Genomic DNA, 18468 nt, shown 5'->3' with positions numbered 1-18468 from the left:
CAAACAGTGCTCCACTTGGGCACTCAGAATTCCTATTTTTCACTTGGAATGAGATTGTCTTTGCCATTAACCCTTGTAAGTGGCAGTACCTAGTAGATGACAATATCTTTGCCATCATTCATAAACCAAAAGACCAACACTGCTGCTCCCAAATGAGTTTTGTTACCGGCATCTAAAAACCCAGGAAGGGGACACAGTTCTGTTGAAGAATACAAAAAAGCCAAACAAACCCAAAAAATAATAATAATGACACTGGTTGCAAGTAATGCTTTTTTTTTTTTTTTTTTTCCCCAGCAAATTTTATGATGCTTTTGCTATTCTAGCAGCACCAGGATCATGAAGACACTGTGCACATGTTCTCCCTCTGGCACACATAATCAGGGTGGTTTAATATGCAGACATTGTTTTCATTCAGCCAGCAGGTTTTGAAGCAATTGCTGCCTCCTTAAGTCAAGTCTGTGGATATTTGTGCAAGGAATTCACAACTCAAGGAAAGCAGAAGGGCCAAAGTTGAAGATTATTACAATGTACTTCAGTTTGCTTTTCATAATTCTTTATCAGGTTTAAATGGAAGACAACCTCCCTCACATATTCTCAGGTGCTGCTGAGCACACAGATCATTTCCATGCTGCAGCTGGAAAAAAATTCACACCAATTCATGTATGTGGCACATAAATGCTCCTAAACACATGTTGATCCTTGGTTAAAGGGGTGCACAGGAGATTGTGCACCTACAGGCAAAAATAACATGAGGCATCAGCAACACCATGTTACGTATTGAAAGCTGAATGAAAAAGTACTGAAGGGAAAAAACTCCATCAGCTGAGATTAAATTTGCTAATTACCCAAGCAGATTGTTCAAAAGGTGAGCAGCACTGCTGGAGTTAATGATGGGCACACAGGTTGCTGTGGGATGGGACAAAGGTGGCAGGAATATAAAGGGCTCTTATGTGTCTGTCAGAGCAAAACCCAGAAGCCTAAAAGTAACTGAACATCACAGAATCATTGAATAGTTCCGGATGGAGGGCACCTTAAAGATCATCCAGTTCCAACCCTCCTGCCATGGCAGGGACACCTCCCACTGTCCCAGGCTGCTCCAAGCCCCAATGTCCAGCCTGGCCTTGGGCACTGCCAGGGATCCAGGGGCAGCCCCAGCTGCTCTGGGCACCCTGTGCCAGGGCCTGCCCACCCTCCCAGGGAACAATTCCTGCCCAATATCCTGTCTAACCCTACTCTGTCAGTCTGAAGCCATTCCCTCTTGTCCTGTCCCTCCAGCCCTTGGGAATTGTCTCTCTCCATCTTTCTTCTTGGCTCCTTCAGGCCCTGCAAGGCCACACTGAGCTCAGCCCAAAGCTTCTCCTCTCCAGGCTGAACAATCCCAGCTCTCGCAGCCTTTCCTCCCAGCAGAGCTGCTCCATCCCTCTGCTCATCCTGGTGCCTCCTCTGGCCTCTCTCCAGCAGCTCCACGTCCTCCCTATGCTGGGGACCTCACTATGACAACATCATGTGCCCAAAACTTCAGCTCCAGGAGAAATGTTATTGTCACAAACCAATGAACAGGGATTTTGATGTGCATTTCCTGCAGTACCATTTTGATCAGCAAATTGAGAACGCTTCCTAAAATGAGCCAGCGTCCCTGGCTGTGTCCTATCATCTCCCAGTTTTCAGGTGGTGAAAGCAGGGCTTGGGAAGGAGGCAGAGAGGACAGAGGGAAGGGGATGATCTCTGCTCCAGCCAAGCATCACTTCAGTGAAAAAGCCACAGCCATCACTTTCCTATGCTGGGGCAGCCACCTTTAAAATTCTTAACACACTTGGGTTTGCCCCCTGGGAAATCAGGGACAGTGACAGAGTTTTAAATTGCATCCTGCCACTCCTGAACTATCATGCTGCGCTGACCCTTTGTGCTTGCGTTAAGGTGAATTGGATTTAAAAACAAAGGGAAAACTATTACAGGAGTAGCAGAGCTGGGTTAATAGCCAGGAGAAGGAGCATTAAGCTATCAGGCTTCTCTTTGAGAATATCTGCTGACCTACTGAATGGCTGCATGAACCCCAGCAGCCAAGTGACCTTTTTTTGTGACCTGGCTGGTGGAACTACTAAACTGGGCAAAAATCAGGAGTTTGCTGAAGACTGCTATCTTTATAAAGGAGGAAGAAAAATGTTTAACTGTCCCTACATCCAGACAAGTGGTAAAAAGATCAAAACTGGAGACTTCTGTTCTTATGCTGCATTTGCCAACAGAGATGGAAGCTCAAACCCATTGTCCATAAGCAAAGATACAAACATTTGCATGCAGAGCACACTGCAAATAAACCTGCAATTCCCATTCCTCTTTGTTAAGCAGGTTCACAGAAACCACATCTGCAGCCACAAAAGCAAGATTTACATCTGCAACTTGCACAAATTATTTTAGAAGGTCCCACAGTGGAGATTATTCTTTCCGATGTAGACTAGAGGGAAGTTGGTAGGGGAATCCTGATTTAGGAAAAATGCATATTGTGCCTCAAAGAAGCCCCAGCAGATCATGGCCACCAAGTGAAAATGTGATATTTCACTTTCAAAAATTATATGAAAGTTAATTACAACAATTACTAGAGCAAACCATTTATGTTTTAGTTAGGAGATCAGAAAAACTTGCACACATTTGTTTTAGAGAACTTAGTGAGGAGTTCTCTGGAACAGAAATAATTGTCAGGAAAACTTTTAGAACACGAAGTAACTTCCAGAAGAGCAGAAAATGTCTAACATGGGATCAGTCTTCAAAAACAATGTGCAAAAAAATTCTGAATTACTGAAGTCCTATCAATCTGATCTTGGCAATGCAAAAAATAATTTAAAAAAATTGAATGAAGCTTAATGAAATGAATTAAAAGGATAATTGAGGCCAATCAATACAGACTTGTGGTCAAGCAGCCATGTCAAACAAAGTGGATTTTTTAAATGAGATTAAAATTTGCTGAGAATTAATGACATTGAAAAAAACTCTCACTGTGATATGATTAAATAACAGTAAAAGATCACATTTATATTTTTCTAAAATAAAGCTTTGGTAACTCAAAGCATTTTAACAGAAAGTAGCATGATGCAAGAATTACCACAGCAGCCATTTTACATGGAATTCAACATATTCAGACCCCAGTTTTAAGCAGGGAATCATTATACAGTATTTTTTGTCTGGAACATTTATCAGTGGTCTGGAGTAAATAAAATAACATCTGATAAAAGTTTGAAAATGACACAAGAATTTGGTGGCTAAAATATAAAGAAAGTGCCAGATCACTAAGAAAATAATCTGGATCATAAGGTCATATATCAAGAACACGAACCAGGGCTGTACAGCAGGGAATGTTTTGCTGCTGCAGAGCAATCAGAGAACTGGCAAATGATCTCAGTGGAGAAAATGTTAAGGATGTAAATGATGGGAAAACTACAGAGGAAAATTAAAATATATTAATCTGTTTCATTTACCAATTAAAACATTAAGAAATGACTTGGTTACCACCATGTGGAAAGAATATCCTCGGAGACTGAAAATGATGCAAAAAAGAACCTCTGTACTGTAGAGAAGTAAAACAGGACCAGATGGGGTGTCGAGCTGCAGCTTGACAAATTCAGATAAGTGAGACACAACTTTTACAAAAATGGTGGTTAAATACTGATTATTTTTATCAAAAGTACTGATGAAATCTTTACCACTGCCTATATTTAAGTGAAGCTCTGGTATTTTTCTAAATTCCTCATTTTTGAGAGGAAATAGTTCAGAGAAATTTTATGTTATGCAAAAGCCATCCTGGTCAGTGATCATCAGCCCTCCTTTAGGGACTGTAACTCAAGACAATGACTACTTGTAAATGAACCATGAAAAAATAATGTGCACAGACATCATTTTCTAGAGCCAAAGGGCTCGAGATGTCCTGCTCTTTACTGGATGGAATTCCACAGTATTTCCAAGAAGATAACACTTTCTTTTTCTTTGCCACACTTCTTTAATGAAAAAAAAAACCAAACCAACAATACTGGGGAGGTAAAGGGCTTACAAGGTTTTGAAGAAAAAGTGATTATACAAGCTAAAGCATCCAGATGTCCTGATTTCCAGGGCTGTGCATGAACCATAAGGTTTGTTTTCCTCTTTAATATATGAATTTGCCCATGCCCTCTGTCTTTTTTTTTTTTTTTTTAGAAACTCCAAAATACTGTTACAAAGGAAAAAATTAGACTCAAAAAAGAGATGAGTAGGAAGGTCAGGAGGAAAACATAGGCTTGGCCCTGATTCTAATAAATACCATGATCATATTTTGGTTAAAATACAAATAGCTAAACAATTTGGTGGCTCCTGGAAAAAAAATAGGCTTATTTTTGCAGATGGTAAATTGTTTCACTATTAATTCAGGTTTAGATTTGAAAGGTTTTTTCCCAAACACCTTCAGGGAAGGTTCTGCTGTAGTGTGCCATTGCAAAAGCTACAGGGCCACAGTGGCAGACTGCGAGGGTCAAAAACTTGGCTGTGGCTCAGCCAGGGGTATTTACTAGAAAAATGATAAATGAATATAATAATAATGAATGATATAATATAATGAATATAACAATAATGAAAAATATAATAATAATGAATTCACAGATCTAAATCTTATTCACATAACAAACAACTGAATTTGAATAAAGTTTAGAGGAAAATAGGGATCAGTGACAATGAAAGGTCAGTGAACAATGAAGTGTTGTATAAGTTCCATTTTAAAAACCATGGGAAAAAACGTGGTAACAAAGCTGAGAATATCTGGTTGTGTTTTCTAGCCTACCAACATCTGGCTACTTTCATTTTATAACTTGGAAATCATGGTTAACATCTGCTGGAAAACTGAGATTCCCTCCTCTTCAGAACATCTGATTTCACCCTTCAAACCAAATCCACTTTTAGATTTTTGAGGGAAACAAACAAACAACAAAAAAAGGAAAGCAAACCAATGAGAAGCACTTTCCTTTCCCCCACGCAAAATAATAATGGATATATTAATAATTTTTCTTTAGAAACTTATGACCAAGTGAAAGAGAAGGAATTTCTGTAGAAAACACACACACTTTGTTCTGTATTGCAGGAAATGATCCCAACTGGGGATTGAACAGTTTGGTCACATGCAGCCCCACTCCTATTTTCTTGTTCAGGTAGACAGAAGTTCCACAGACATCATCCTACCTCGCAGCCTCTTCAGCCTCTGCTCCCTCCTCCTCCTCCTCACGATCAGCAGCATCACAAACAGCACCAAGACCCCAACCAAGATACAGGAGATGGTCACCAGCATCTTCAGCCCTTCGTTGGTTCCCAGGCCTTCCTCACTTTGCACAACCGACTTAATGAGAGGAGGGATTGTACCTGCAAACAGGGTCATGGTATTAGAGGCCTATTAACGAGGACAAAAGATTGAGTTCTCAGGGAATGAGGCACCTTGTCGCTTCAGCTGCAGGCAGAACATTCCCAAGGATTTTTCTGTTTGGGGTGGATGCTACATTTGTGTCTCTAACGGCCATGAACACGTAACCAGGCTCACAGTAATGAGGGACTGACTGCAGAGACTCAGAGGTTATCAGAAATCCAGAAGAGTTGCATTCATTGATTGAGGAAAACCATGTCTGTTACACAGTTAAATACTATGATTAATTTTGAGCCCTATTAAATTATTAAAAAGCTGTAAGAGACCTCAGAATTCCTCCCTGTGTTTATTATTCCTTATTATGGGGAAATAGCACTGCTGTGACATTTTTGCAGGGCTTTCCTGTGCAAGGAATGCATTTGACAAAGCTCATTTTGTGCCACATACATCAGAATAATCCTCTGCACAGAAACATTCTGCTATCAATTCTAAGGGTGCAGCAGTGATAGTGATCTGAAATTCAGACAGCCAACCTGATACTAATCTGCTAAAGACTGTCTGACATTATACTCATCAGTAAAACAAGAGAGTAATGCTGGATAGAAACAATCAAATTTTGAGAGGGAAATGAGGGAAATGAATCTACCAACTACTGGCAGGCAGCTCACTTTTTCATTCTGGGACATATTTGCATTTTGAATATACCTGGCTTCCTGGTGATATATAATACTTGAACTTTTCAATTCTTTTCTTCTTTACCTCTAAGGGACGTGAGAAGAATGCTGCACCTTCTGTGGAAGGCTGTTTAGTCATGGAAGACTTCTCACGCATTTCCTGATTACTATCAAACTGCTGAATGCAACCACAAATGAGGCTAGAAAATGCAGATTTGCTTGAAATGTGTAGAAACACATAAGTATTGTGAACTGTGATGACTTTGGATGGAAGCTATTAAATTTTAACCAGCTACTGAAACATAAAAGTGGCTACTTACTTGCTAAAAGGAAAGGAGGGTGAGAGAGAAAAACAGGTACATCCTTTTTTACATTTTAATTGCTGCATTAAGTGATGTATCTCATTATGTGCCATACAGTATCAGAATAAAAAACTGAGGTCTGGTGCAGTACAGTGTGAGTGCCATAACCACAGTGAAAATGTAGAATCCTAAGTCCTGTTTTTTTCAGAACTGTTTCAGCTGCATATAAAGAGAAGAGCAGCTCCCTAAAGGGACAAAGATTAAAGGAAAAGCTACAACCATCCAAACCGATATTAGGCACTTTGGAAAATTTGTTTTCTTACAATTGCATTTGGAATATTTTTCTAATGTTCCACTGCAGTTCTTCCCCATAATTTTCTCCTTTTTTTTTTCTAATTTTCCATTTCTTGAACACACAGCAGGATATTTTCTTCTTGCCCTGAGACACAAACTTTGCACTAGTTTAAAGGCAAATAAAATTATTAGATGAAGAAATGGAAAGAACTTCAAGCTCCTGAAGGTAATACGAATAACTGTCCCTAAATCCTCCTAAACCCTTCTGGATACTAAAGGGCCAAAATTTTCTCTGAATTAGTCACAGAGACCATCAGGTTAAAGAGTGCCTACAACTATGTCTTGCTTTCCTTAATACTTTGATGAAAATCAAATGATGAGTGGCCTTTATTTCACTTAAACCTGAAGATACGTGATTAGATATGTGATTATCACTATCCATACCTCTTCCTAGGCAAATCTAAACCTCATGACATTATATACAGGCAGTTAGAGCTCAATTAAAAAATTGTACTGCACGTTTTCACATCATCCATTCGTTGCTTTTCAGCAATTGCATTAGAAATTGCCAAAAATTAATCCTACTATCTATTGAGAAAACACCGTTTCAACATTTGTTGTCATTCTAGGTGCTGGCTGGGAGTGGAATAGTCAAAGGTTTTTTCAGGACTAAGAGCCAGACAAACGGGGAGGGTTTGTTTGGTTTTCCAGGTCGGTTCACCATCACCCTTTGTTAGCCTGATTGGTGCCTCGCAGAAGTTGTAATTTGAATGTCTCTGACCCCCTTTTCCCCTTTGTTGCAGCATCTCCCACTGCACCCTGTGAATTCAGGAGTGTTCTCCTGTGTCCTTCACGGCAGGGAGCGCCTGAGTGGGTCAGAATCAATTAGCAGAGTTTAGAGCTGATCTGAATTAATGCCAGGGCTACTGAGTAGTTGAGCCGGCAAGCTCCTTTGCAGCGCTCCACAACTGCAGCTGCACAGGGCTAAAAATATCTCCTTATGGATTGCGTGCTTCTGAAAAACAAGGGGCAGGGAGGTCAGCAAACCTGTAAGCTGGAAATCGTTACTGAAATGCCCACGAATAGGGAGCAAAAAGCTGCACGTAGGTTGGTCATTAACCTTCTGACCTAATTCAGCACGGAGAGATTTGAGGGGAAGGATGCTTAGCCATGATATTCCTCAGGAGCTTTCCCACACACAGCAATTGGCTGCTGCAGCCCAAAGTGACCCAAACCCATGCAACTCCGGGATTTCTGCAAACTTTACAAAGGCTTTATCTTAAGGCTGCTAAAGCTTCTAAGCTTGTTCTTAGCATTCGGCATCCCACAACTTTCATACTCGGTATTATCTAATCGTCAAAGTGCTACCCTTGTATCTGCTTTATCCGAAGGGCAGCTGTGACTCCTGGAAGCTGGAAGGGGCTAATCTCATCTCATCTCACATCACAGGGTGAATCAAAGGTAGACGCACGGCACTGAAAAGGGGACCTGGCCAAGAAGTTTCCACTGCCGTGTTTTCTGCAAACAAACTATTCCCTGTCTGTGGAAGCAAAAATTCCTGCATCAAATACTGATATGAATGATAATAACGAAAATTATCATCATCATCATCAGTTTATAATTTCAGTTCGGAGCCAAACCTAACAAATCTAGAAAATCTGAAAACTGAAATTTGCTTTTCCATCCATGTTCTCCTCTCATAAGCTCGGGGTCAGTATTTGAGCTCGCTCTGCCTCTCAAAGGCACAATACAGTCCTGGCAAAGCACGCTTCACAAACAAAACCAGCAATATCACAAATGGGAATTTTTCTAGCTGACCAGAAGCAGTGGCCCAGGAAATGTAATGCTGCAAATATTTTTTACTGTTTCATTTTCTCCCTTTCAAAGATGCCATACAGCAAAATACAAAAATCAAAGGGTGTGCAGGTCACAATGTGTGCAACCAGGGTAAGTATCATCACCCAATCATGGAGCAGAGCCTGACAACATTTCCAATCAGATCACTGTAAGAATAGTTTAGATTTCAGTGTTACCAGTGGAAATTTAAGGCTCTGGATCTACACTTTGATATAATCTCATTTAAAGGTATGGCTTAAGACTGTTTGCCCCCATCAGTCTTAATGTAATGACAACTGAACAACTGAAAGTTGGGTGCTGCTTGTACAGAGATACTGGAAAACAAAACCAAAACAGGTTTGGTTAAGTAAAATGACAAGAAATTAACTCCTAATACTTGAAAGAGTTATTATTGACAACAGCTACACTTCTCAGTAGAACAAGTCCCTCATCTGCCTGGAAAGACCTGGAGCATTTGTGTAGTAACTGCTTAGATCCTGGTTTCCTGTGGGCCTCTGCAGTGCTGAGGAAAGATCTTTTTCCTAATTTTCCAGACTGTCAGAAATAACACGAGGACTGTGTGGCAGGTTACCAAAAATGATATTTTTCCAAATGATGAGGGCACACGTGATTAATTATCTGCAAGAACTGCTGAGTACCCAGCACAAAGGTTGGCATAGCAGTAGAGGATGTGTCAGGTGCTGAGGTTTAAACCCTGCTTAAGTCATATCCCACATTTCTGCCTGGGAATGGACCCTGCTCTGCCCTGAGCTGTACATGAGTGGTGATGTTCATGTGGAGGCGTGTTACCAACACAGAGTTATGAACAATTACCAATTTGGTGCTGTCACAACCATTAGCTCTTGACTGAACTTGCTCACCAGGGCTGTAGTTTAATTTAACAGTACAGATGTTGCCAAGTGGTTGCACAATACAGCACAACATCCCTGGCAACACAGCAAGATTTTACATGGATGTCTCCAGAAGAGCTCTGGCAATTCGCACTAGAGCAATTCAAGAGGCTGCCATCTGGAGCCATCTGTGCTGCCTTTTTGCCAGGAACGCAGCCGTTTCCCACTACGGAGCCACCAGGACCGCACATGTGCCACCATCCCTTCCAATCAGCCTGGCAGGACCTGAGCTGGGGTGAGTGACAAACTGGCACATTTGCTCTTGCCCTTGTGCCCTGGGTTCTGCAGGGTGGGCAGTAACCCCTGGCAGAAGGGTGGGATGTAACAACTCCCTCATCGTCCATGCCCTGCTGCTGGGCACAACAGAGCCATCTGTCATGGCCATTAGTTTCACTGTCCCCTGTCTGCAAGCAGGGACAATTGCACTGCCATTGCTCTGCCCTTGGAGGATGTTATCCAGAGGCTTTCCCAGAGGACAACCTGCTTGGCTGCTCTGATGTGTCCCATAATGGGTTTTGGGCTGTGTTATAGGGAATGGCAATGAGGCCAGACATCGCCGTGAATGGCTGCAGGAACCAATTCCATGGGAGACAAAAATTTCATGGAAAAGGTGCATGAAACACTAGGAAAGGCCCCTGTAACCACTGGAACTAATGACTCTTAATGTGCTGTGGTTATGTGTCTTATGGCTGATTGACTTTGGTGCTGGAGTTTTTCCGATGTGAGGACAAATAAACAATTCCTCTTTTCTGCCTGGCAGCCTATTGTCAGGAGCTATTTTACAACTTTGAGACTTTTACCTCTCTGACAGCATGGTTGGCAGATTCAAAATGGGGTTTACGAGGGGGAAAAATGGAAGGTGAGCAAAAAGAAAAAAAATCACATAAGAGACTCAATGAGTGAGTATCTGAGGTGTAAATTAAAGGAAATACTTACTGCCATCATAATTGAGCGTGGCGAATTTGGCTTGTTTCTCTGCACAGCCAGCACTGTTGCACACTCTCATTTGCAGCTCGTACCAGGTGGCCTCCTGGAGGTCATACAGGATGTAGGACTTGGACAGGGATGTCCTCTGGGCCGTTGTCCAGACTGTGGTCCCAAAGGGCCGGTACTCCAGAGTGAAGGAGGTGATGGGGCAGCCACCATCGTTCCAGCCGATCAGGTTCAGCCTCACTCGCGTGGTGTTGATGCTGGCAAAGAGCTCCTGCTCCTTGGAAAACTGTGGCTCTAGAGGGAATGGGATATTCCAGATAAAATGCTTAAATATTGCAGGTAAAAGGCTCCCAAAATATAAAATTAAGAGAATAATTTTTAGGGCAATCTTTAGTTTTAACTCAGTATCTATATATTCAACTTCTCCCCCTCCTCCTTCTTGAATGTTTTTTCCCGCTTTGTGCCAGAGTCACAAACCCAGATTTTCAAATCAATATGAGGAACAAAAAATCCGTACATCCACTCAAAAAATGTTTTTTGTTTTGCCTTGCAGAACTTTGCGCAGACTTTTCCTTTATTTTTCACACTTCTCCTGTTCAGAGGATGCTGCTTGCACAGCTCCTGCAATGCTGCCTTGGAGCAGAAATAAGACACTGGCTCCATTTCTGTTCTACATAAATCTATTCCTTGTCTTCATTGAACATCCAGACAAATAAACCCCTGAATTTTTACAAGAAGAGAAGAGACAATTTCCTCATGGCAATGAAGTAGTTGGAATTGCTATAGTCTGTGATAGTGGAGACACCCAACCCATCTTAGAAAAAAATTATTAGAGAAATAAGGACAGCACATCAGCTCGTGTGGGCTTCATGTCTCACAGCGACAGCCTTTTTTGTCACAGCATGGACAGAGCTGGAAATGTTTCCAAAGCCAGTAATATTAAAATATCCAAGCCTGTTTTCTCATCAAACCAAGACCTACAGCAGAATGCAGGAGCTTTAGGAGGGTGAAGGGGATGGAACCAACATACCTTTGCCGAGCGTCTTGGCCTCGATGATCTCGCTGATGCGTCCTGGCCCCACCCCGTTCTGAGCAGTCAGAGTGAACTTGTACCAGGTGCCACATTTCAGTGTTTCCAGCCTGTAGGACCTCTCACTGGGGCTGATGGGGAAACTGCCCCACTGCTCACTGTTGTCCTCTGAGTACTGCAAAATATAACCTGGAGGGAAAGCGCGGATGGCAACGGTAAGCCAGGCACAAAGCACAAACCCTTCAGGTAATCCAAGGAGGCATTTTAAAGACCTAATAAAACTGAAAAAAAATCCCACATGCAGGGAAATATACAGCTCTCCCCTGACTAAAATATACCCGGCAATGCATTTTGCCTACTCTGACAACAGCTTAAATACAATTTTTTATGATCGCTTCAAGGGGAAAAGAAAAGGATGGATATTTCTAAGGACCCTTCAATCAGCAACAACCAGATGATGAACCTGGACCCTCCAAAATGAGTGGTTAGAGATTACACTTCTGGAAAATCAGATAGAGCAACTGTCATAACAGCTGAGGCTATGCTGGGAGAAAGTGATTAAATGTATGAATAAACCACCACAAAGACAAACTGCAATTCACTGAAAGCTGTTATCACCATGATAGTGCACATTAAGGGTTGACAGCAATACAGATTGGGTTGTTTTCTTTTTTTTTTTTTTTTTGGAGCCATTCATAATTGTATACTAATTCTATCAACATATGATAATTTACTAGGAAGTAGCAATTAACCTGAATTACATTACCTCGGATAGAACTGCCACCATTGTCTCCAGGTATCCAGGAAAGAGTGATAGAGGAAGATGTAGTTTTGGATACAGTGAGTCTTGGCTGGTCTGGTGGAACTAGATGGGAAATAGTTAAAAATAGAAAATGCAATCAAATGGTTTGACACGATCTTAATCACTTCTAACAGGCATTTATCAAATAGCTGTTTTGAGTTGCAAAAAATGCAAATTATTTCTGTCAAAGTGTCTGTTTAGCTGACATCCTTGCTTAAGACAAGAACAGACAAGCTCACACTTTTTTATTTAATTTTATGCACAATTTTGTCTTTCAATTCTTAACCTTTGCTTTTCTCTGAATTTTTTTGTGTCTGTCCTGATAGACCTCAATGGCACATGAGCTACCCAGCCATTAATTTTCATTGTTTTTGATATCTGTTTTAGGAAGAAGATGAAATTTTAGTGGCAGGAAGCAGATGTGTGGTTGCAAATGATGCTGCACTCATTCCTGTGTTTGCAGCCTATTATGGTAAAAATGAAAAATGTGCATATCAAGAGCTTCTTCCAGTGCAACTCTGAGTGTTAATTAGGTAGCACAGGTAGATCTGTGACTGGAGGCACATCCATGACCTCTTCCAGACCACTGAGGCTTTTGGTATAAGGAATTCCCAACTCTGTCAGCAAAGACTGGAAACACTTCAGCTCTGCTGCTCCCCATAAACATTATGGTTGTGTCTAATCTGTGGGGTAAAAAAACAAGGTTCCAGGGACCAGCTGCTGACTGAGTGCAGGAATAAAACAGAGGTTTCAACTCTCATCCACTTCACAGTTCCTGGTTTTCTTTGGAAGAAAACCATAGAATGGTTTGAGTTGGAAAAGACCTTAAAGATCGTCTTGTTCCAATCCACTGTCCTGGGCAGGGACACCTTCCACTAGACCAGATTGCTCTGAGTCCCATCCAGCCTGGCCTTGGACACTTCCAGGGATGGGGCAGCCACAGCTTCTCTGGGCAACCTGTGCCAGAGCCTCACCACCCTCCCTGGAGGAATTTCTTCCAGCATGAAAGGGCAGAGAAGGAGCCATGCCACATCCCAACAAATTGCATGGGGTAGGGCAAACTGGGACTGGGAATTGACACAGGGAACTGGGACTGGAAATGGACTGGGAACTGTCATAAACATAGACAAAACTGAGCTTTGCTGCCTCAAGAACAAGCAGTGAGGTATGGACAGTCCGTGCTGGGGAAGGATCGAGAAACAGTGGCAAAGATAGGATGGAAAGCTGGGGAGGAGAGACAACAGGATGGCCACAGCTCCTCTGGCATGGGAGAGAAGAGGGTGGTGGTGTCAGTGACTGGTGCTGGCAGGAGCTGCCCTTGTCCTGACACTCACTGCTCAACAAAGACCAGCCCATGAGCCAGACAGGACAGAAGTCCCAAATGCTCTGCTGTGTCCAGCACTCTGCTGTCAGAGGACATTGCTTGCTTTGTTTATGTTTAAGGGCCAGCTCTTCCTGCAGAGTGAAACTCCAGGAAAAGCTCCCCACTGCAGTTCATGTTCAAGTCATCAGATTGCAGAATAATGTGTGCTGATATAAGGCAGAGTCTGCTGGTTTGCAGCTATGGATTAGTTCAAAGAGAAGTTGATTTTTCTGCCCTCACAGGGCCAAAGAGTGCTGAAGAAAACAAAAGAGACAGTTTATACTCTAAAGGAAAATTCTCTGTGTGAGATGGATTTGTTCTGTTATTCTGAGGGACTTGGCTAATTCCATGGAGAGAGACTGCACACACTGTGTTGGGAAAGATTTATCGTAAAAGCTTTCATCACAGCTTCACCCTATCTACAAAAAATGGTGGTCCCACATATTAAAAGCCACTCTTTGTCTGTCCCTCAGGGAAGTAATATTGATTTGCTTTTAGTTGCTGCAGTTCAATAACAGCGAAGATATGCAATTACAAAAGTACTTAGTGAAATATAAACATAAGGTTTCCATTTGCTGGTGTCTTCTCTCCCTACTTCCTGTTGTGGTCATGCTTCAGACATTGCTGCAGAGCACCTTTAGTTTCTGTTGGGTTGTAGGTAAGCCGATATATGCCAATATCTGCCATGATTGTTCCAAGGCTTAGTGGAAAGGTTTATGCAGGGAGAAGGGGACTGCACTGGAAACAACCTCTCGCTGTGCTCTCATATGTTTGTACTGGAAGTGTAGATGCCACATCCAGTACCACTCTGGTACAAAAATTTGCAGTCAGTTGAAGCATTTGTAGGATCTGCTTTAGTGCAAGTGAGCAAAGAATTCTGCACAGTGAATTCTTGGTATGTGAATACACAGGCTTCACATTACTCTTACTTTATATTCTTATATTGTCCCTGCTTTTGTACATATCAACACCATCCTGGATGCACTTTGTGCTTTTCAACATGAATATAAAATATAAAATGTAGCTGGAGAAATGCATTAGCTGAAGGGGTACTGAGGTTTCATTTCCAATGCTTCCTCATATTCACCTCATAATAAATTTCTGCGCCTACATAATGAAGTTTTTGTGCAAGGTCTCAGTACGGAGGCAAATTTCTGCTGATAGCTTTTCTGGAGCTAAATTAAAGGGCTTCAGGTCTTTCTGAATTTTGTAATATTGAAATGATACATGTGATATTTGTAAGGAGAAGGCAGAAGCTGATACTTTCTCTGTGAAGAGCTAGAAGATAACCAAACGTAAACACATGGTTGTCAATCTTATAAAAACTCACATAGAGACTTAACTGAGAGTGTGTGAATTGTTTCACCAAAAGCACCATTTCCTAGATCACAAAATGCCCACATCTGAGTCAGAATGACTTATTTATTAATTTGGAAGGATTAGATTTGCATTAATACACATAAATTTGCATTTCAGACACATCTCTGCATTACCAGTAGCACTTTAAAGCTTTGGTAACAATTCCAAGGTAGATCCAACAGCCTTACCTTGTACCTGCAAATTCAAAATTATTTCATCTGATCCCCAGTTGTTGCTGGCCACACAGCTATAGTACCCAGAGTCTTCTGCTTTCACAGTCCTGATGACAAAGCTGCCGTTGCTGAAGATGCTCCTTCGCCCATCAATCATCACTAGACTGGGTGTCCCGTTACTACCTCACAGGAAACAAAGTGCATACATTAAAGAAGTTACAATCAAAATTACTCAGAAGTGGATTTTTTTTAAGCAACTAAGAATGGAAAGAGAGGGAAAGGTGCGGGGTGAGGTGCGTCCCTATAATAAGGCAGCAAAGGAGCATTTTCTGTTGGGAAACACCTATTATTTGCTTAAAAATGCACTTTTCCTGGGCCCAGCATGAGTGAAAACAGAAATTCACTCCTTCCTTAACTTGTTATTTCAAAAAAATGCTGAAATAAGGGTATAGGCAGTTCCTGGCTATGAAGTTCATTCCTGTAAAATCATAGGTATTTATATCAATTCACAAGATGGTTCCATAGCACTGTAGTTTCCCTGCTTACACAGTGCTTGGATGAAAATTATTGTCCATGTGGGTTTCCAAGTGGCTCTGTCAGACTGTGAAACTAAAACAGAATAATGGAAAATTAAATATGTGCAAGGCATTTACTGCCCACCTCAGCACAAATCACTGTATCAGGCACTTTGCTCTCTCAGAATAAAACCTTTCTGTCGGCCTCAGGATAAAACAAAAAAGACTCCTCTAAGTTTTGCATTTTGAATGTTTACCTTTACCTCTTCTTCATTATTTTTTCTCCCTTTGATGCCTTGTAATCACCCCAGCCAATTAGTTGAAGGAATTTCTAAACTCCTCATCTACTGTGACCATGTGCAAATAACCATGAATAGTCCTTCTCCTTCCTGTCAGTGACCCAGGATCACCCTCTCCACAACCCTCAGGATTTTAAGCAAATGGGCTTTATCTGAGCTATACATTTAGTTGCTGGTTACCTATCCTTCATCCATTTGACTGTTGGAGCTGGGTCCCCCACGGCTTTGCAAGGGAGGACAATGTCCTTCATCCAGGGGGTTGTCACCGTCCCGCTGAACGTCAGAATCCTGGCAGGAGCTGGGTGGGAGAGAGCAAGAGAGACTGAAGTGAGGTGTCTGTTCATACAGCCCTGGAAGGGAAATAGAGACACCCACAATTAAAGGGGGAAAAGCAACCCAATCCAAAAACTGTGGTTTTAGGATAGTAATTCCTTTTAACTCACAGTATTAGCTATTTATTCAAGCACAACTATCAGTTTCAGTACCTGGATGACAAGTAACTAAAAGAGACATGAGGTATGGGATTGGAAAATTCTTTGTAGAGAAAAAGAGAAAACCCAGTTATTTATCATCTTTACTCAATTTTATATATTTTGTAGCAGAAATTGGGGATGAAAATTGTGTCCAAGGGATGCTTTTCTCCAAAATTCCAGCAAGAGGTGTCCACAGTAGATGGGTGTCTTATAACAGCTAAATTATTGCTACATCTCTTCTACAATAATTTTGGTATTAAGCAAAATAAACCTTCATGTATGTATCTATTAGTACATTGCAGTGTCTATCTGAAGTCCACAAACGTGAACAAACTAAAATCAGTTTGTATCAGCTCTCAGGTCACCTAAATACATGACAAAAAATATCACTCCTGTACTTTCCATTTATAGGTTGTGTTAGAACTTCATTTGTTATTCCTCAAGAATGACCCTTGATAGAAATAGACTTGCTGTTGGCCTCCAAATATACATTTTAAAGGCACATACTGAATACAGATAGAAAAAATACTGTCTTCTTAGTCCTGATCTACTTTAGTCGTGCACACTGATCGGAATTTGTACTTAATAATCCATTTTGCACCAATTAGGAAAACATGAAAATGAGACCCAGCATCAAATATAACTGGGACAGTTAATCTCAAAAAAAGAATCATGCATAAAAGAACAGGCCTTGAAAAATTAAGCAAAATTACTTGAGTAGGCTGCAATGGGACTTGAGATATTCACAAAAAGAAAAGATTTCACAGATTATACAATCAGTTTGGACTGTGTTGCCTATGTTATCTTCAAGCACTGTTGAAGCCCAAGCTTCTAAAGAGATTTTTTTCCTCTGGTCAAAATTTTAACTAAAACACAAGTAGCTGTTTAAAGATTTATGCAACAGACAAAGTGAAGGTTGGGTAATGGGACAGCATTACTTTCCTAACAGCCAAGCATCAACATGTCCTGTCCTGGCTAAACAGCAGCTGGAGATCCCTGGCTCCATCCTTCCAGAGCTCTGAGGTTTAACCCTGTCAGGAGAGAGCCAGGGTTTGTGCTGCCCTGGGGAGGTCAGACACCAGAGTGATGCAAAGACACTGAGCAGCCAGAAGCTCTCATGGATCAGGCTGGTTTTCCACCTGGGCACTCCTAATGCTAGAAAAGATTTACACAGGGCTGCACTGCCACAAGCCATCTGTGTTGGGTTTGCATGGCCAGGTTTTGGTAGTGGGGAGGTTACAGGTTGCCAGAAGCTTCCCCCATGTCCAGCAGATGTGATGAACTGATTGCAACCCCGCTTCCCATCTTCCTGTGTTGCTGGGGAGGAGGAGGTCTAGCTGAGAAGGAGGGAGGGGTGTGGGGAAGGTATTTTTAAGATTTATTTTTCTTCTCATTATCATGCTCTGATTTTGTTGGTAATAAATGCAATTAATATCTCTAATTTGAGTCTGTTTTGCTTGGGATGGCATTTGGTGAGTGATCTCTCTCTGTTCTCATCTCAACCCATGAACCTTTGTTATATTTTCCCTCGGCTGTCCAGCTGCAGAGGGGAGTGATAGAGAGGCTCTGGTGGGTGTCTGGCATCCAGCCTGGGTCAACCCACCACACCACGGGCTAATTAACCAAAGTAACTCAAACAGAAAAACGTTCAGTGCACCCTGAGACACAGAGAGAAAAGCTGACTCTGCTGAAGTTGGTGCTAGAAATCACATTTGTCTTCAGTGGTGCCAGGTTTTTGCTGCAGGAGGTGCTTCATGGCTCTCATGCCATCTTTGAAAAGCAGCAGGAGGTGCTGTCAGCTCTATCTACAAAACACACCTGTAAGCATCTGGTCTGCTCAAATTCCTGTCCCGTGCAAAAATTGCCTCTGCAACATGAAGTCTGAAAATGCATTTAAAATTAAATATAAATAATTTTCTGCCTGGACTTCCCACATTTTCAATGTTTCCTGAAATACCCAGGTACTTCCAACTGTTGCCAGTTCCTGTAGGAGAAAGGACGTGGAAGACAGGAATCCTGCTGAAGCCTTCAGCGTGGTGTGGCAGCACTGTTAGCAAACTTTCTGTGTTATCCCTTTGTTTTTAATAGTTATTTCAACATGAATTCTCCCTTAAGAAGCCATAAGCTGGACATCAG

The 18468-nt window shown here is 41.7% G+C and overlaps 1 protein-coding gene across 2 annotated transcripts in view; it reads right to left on the bottom strand.

The window, feature by feature from the left end:
• Positions 1-18468, bottom strand: part of DSCAM (DS cell adhesion molecule) — a 439089-nt gene that overhangs the window by 35745 nt on the left and 384876 nt on the right. Inside the window, exons 22-27 of one of the 2 annotated variants that reach the window (XM_032101087.1) lie at positions 16040-16157; positions 15061-15224; positions 12115-12213; positions 11349-11537; positions 10322-10612; positions 5194-5370 (exon numbers count right to left, since the gene is read on the bottom strand). In XM_032101087.1, coding sequence (XP_031956978.1) covers positions 5194-5370; positions 10322-10612; positions 11349-11537; positions 12115-12213; positions 15061-15224; positions 16040-16157 — 1038 coding nt within the window. Of the gene's footprint in view, positions 1-5193; positions 5371-10321; positions 10613-11348; positions 11538-12114; positions 12214-15060; positions 15229-16039; positions 16158-18468 lie in introns of those variants that run through there. The other variant, XM_032101088.1, reaches the window with a different exon arrangement.

This window comes from Corvus moneduloides, chromosome 2 (assembly GCF_009650955.1).
Source record: "Corvus moneduloides isolate bCorMon1 chromosome 2, bCorMon1.pri, whole genome shotgun sequence".
NCBI classification, from domain to species: Eukaryota; Metazoa; Chordata; class Aves; order Passeriformes; family Corvidae; genus Corvus; species Corvus moneduloides.
Note: the sequence above shows the minus strand (reverse complement) of the source record. Positions and strands in the feature narration are given on the sequence as shown.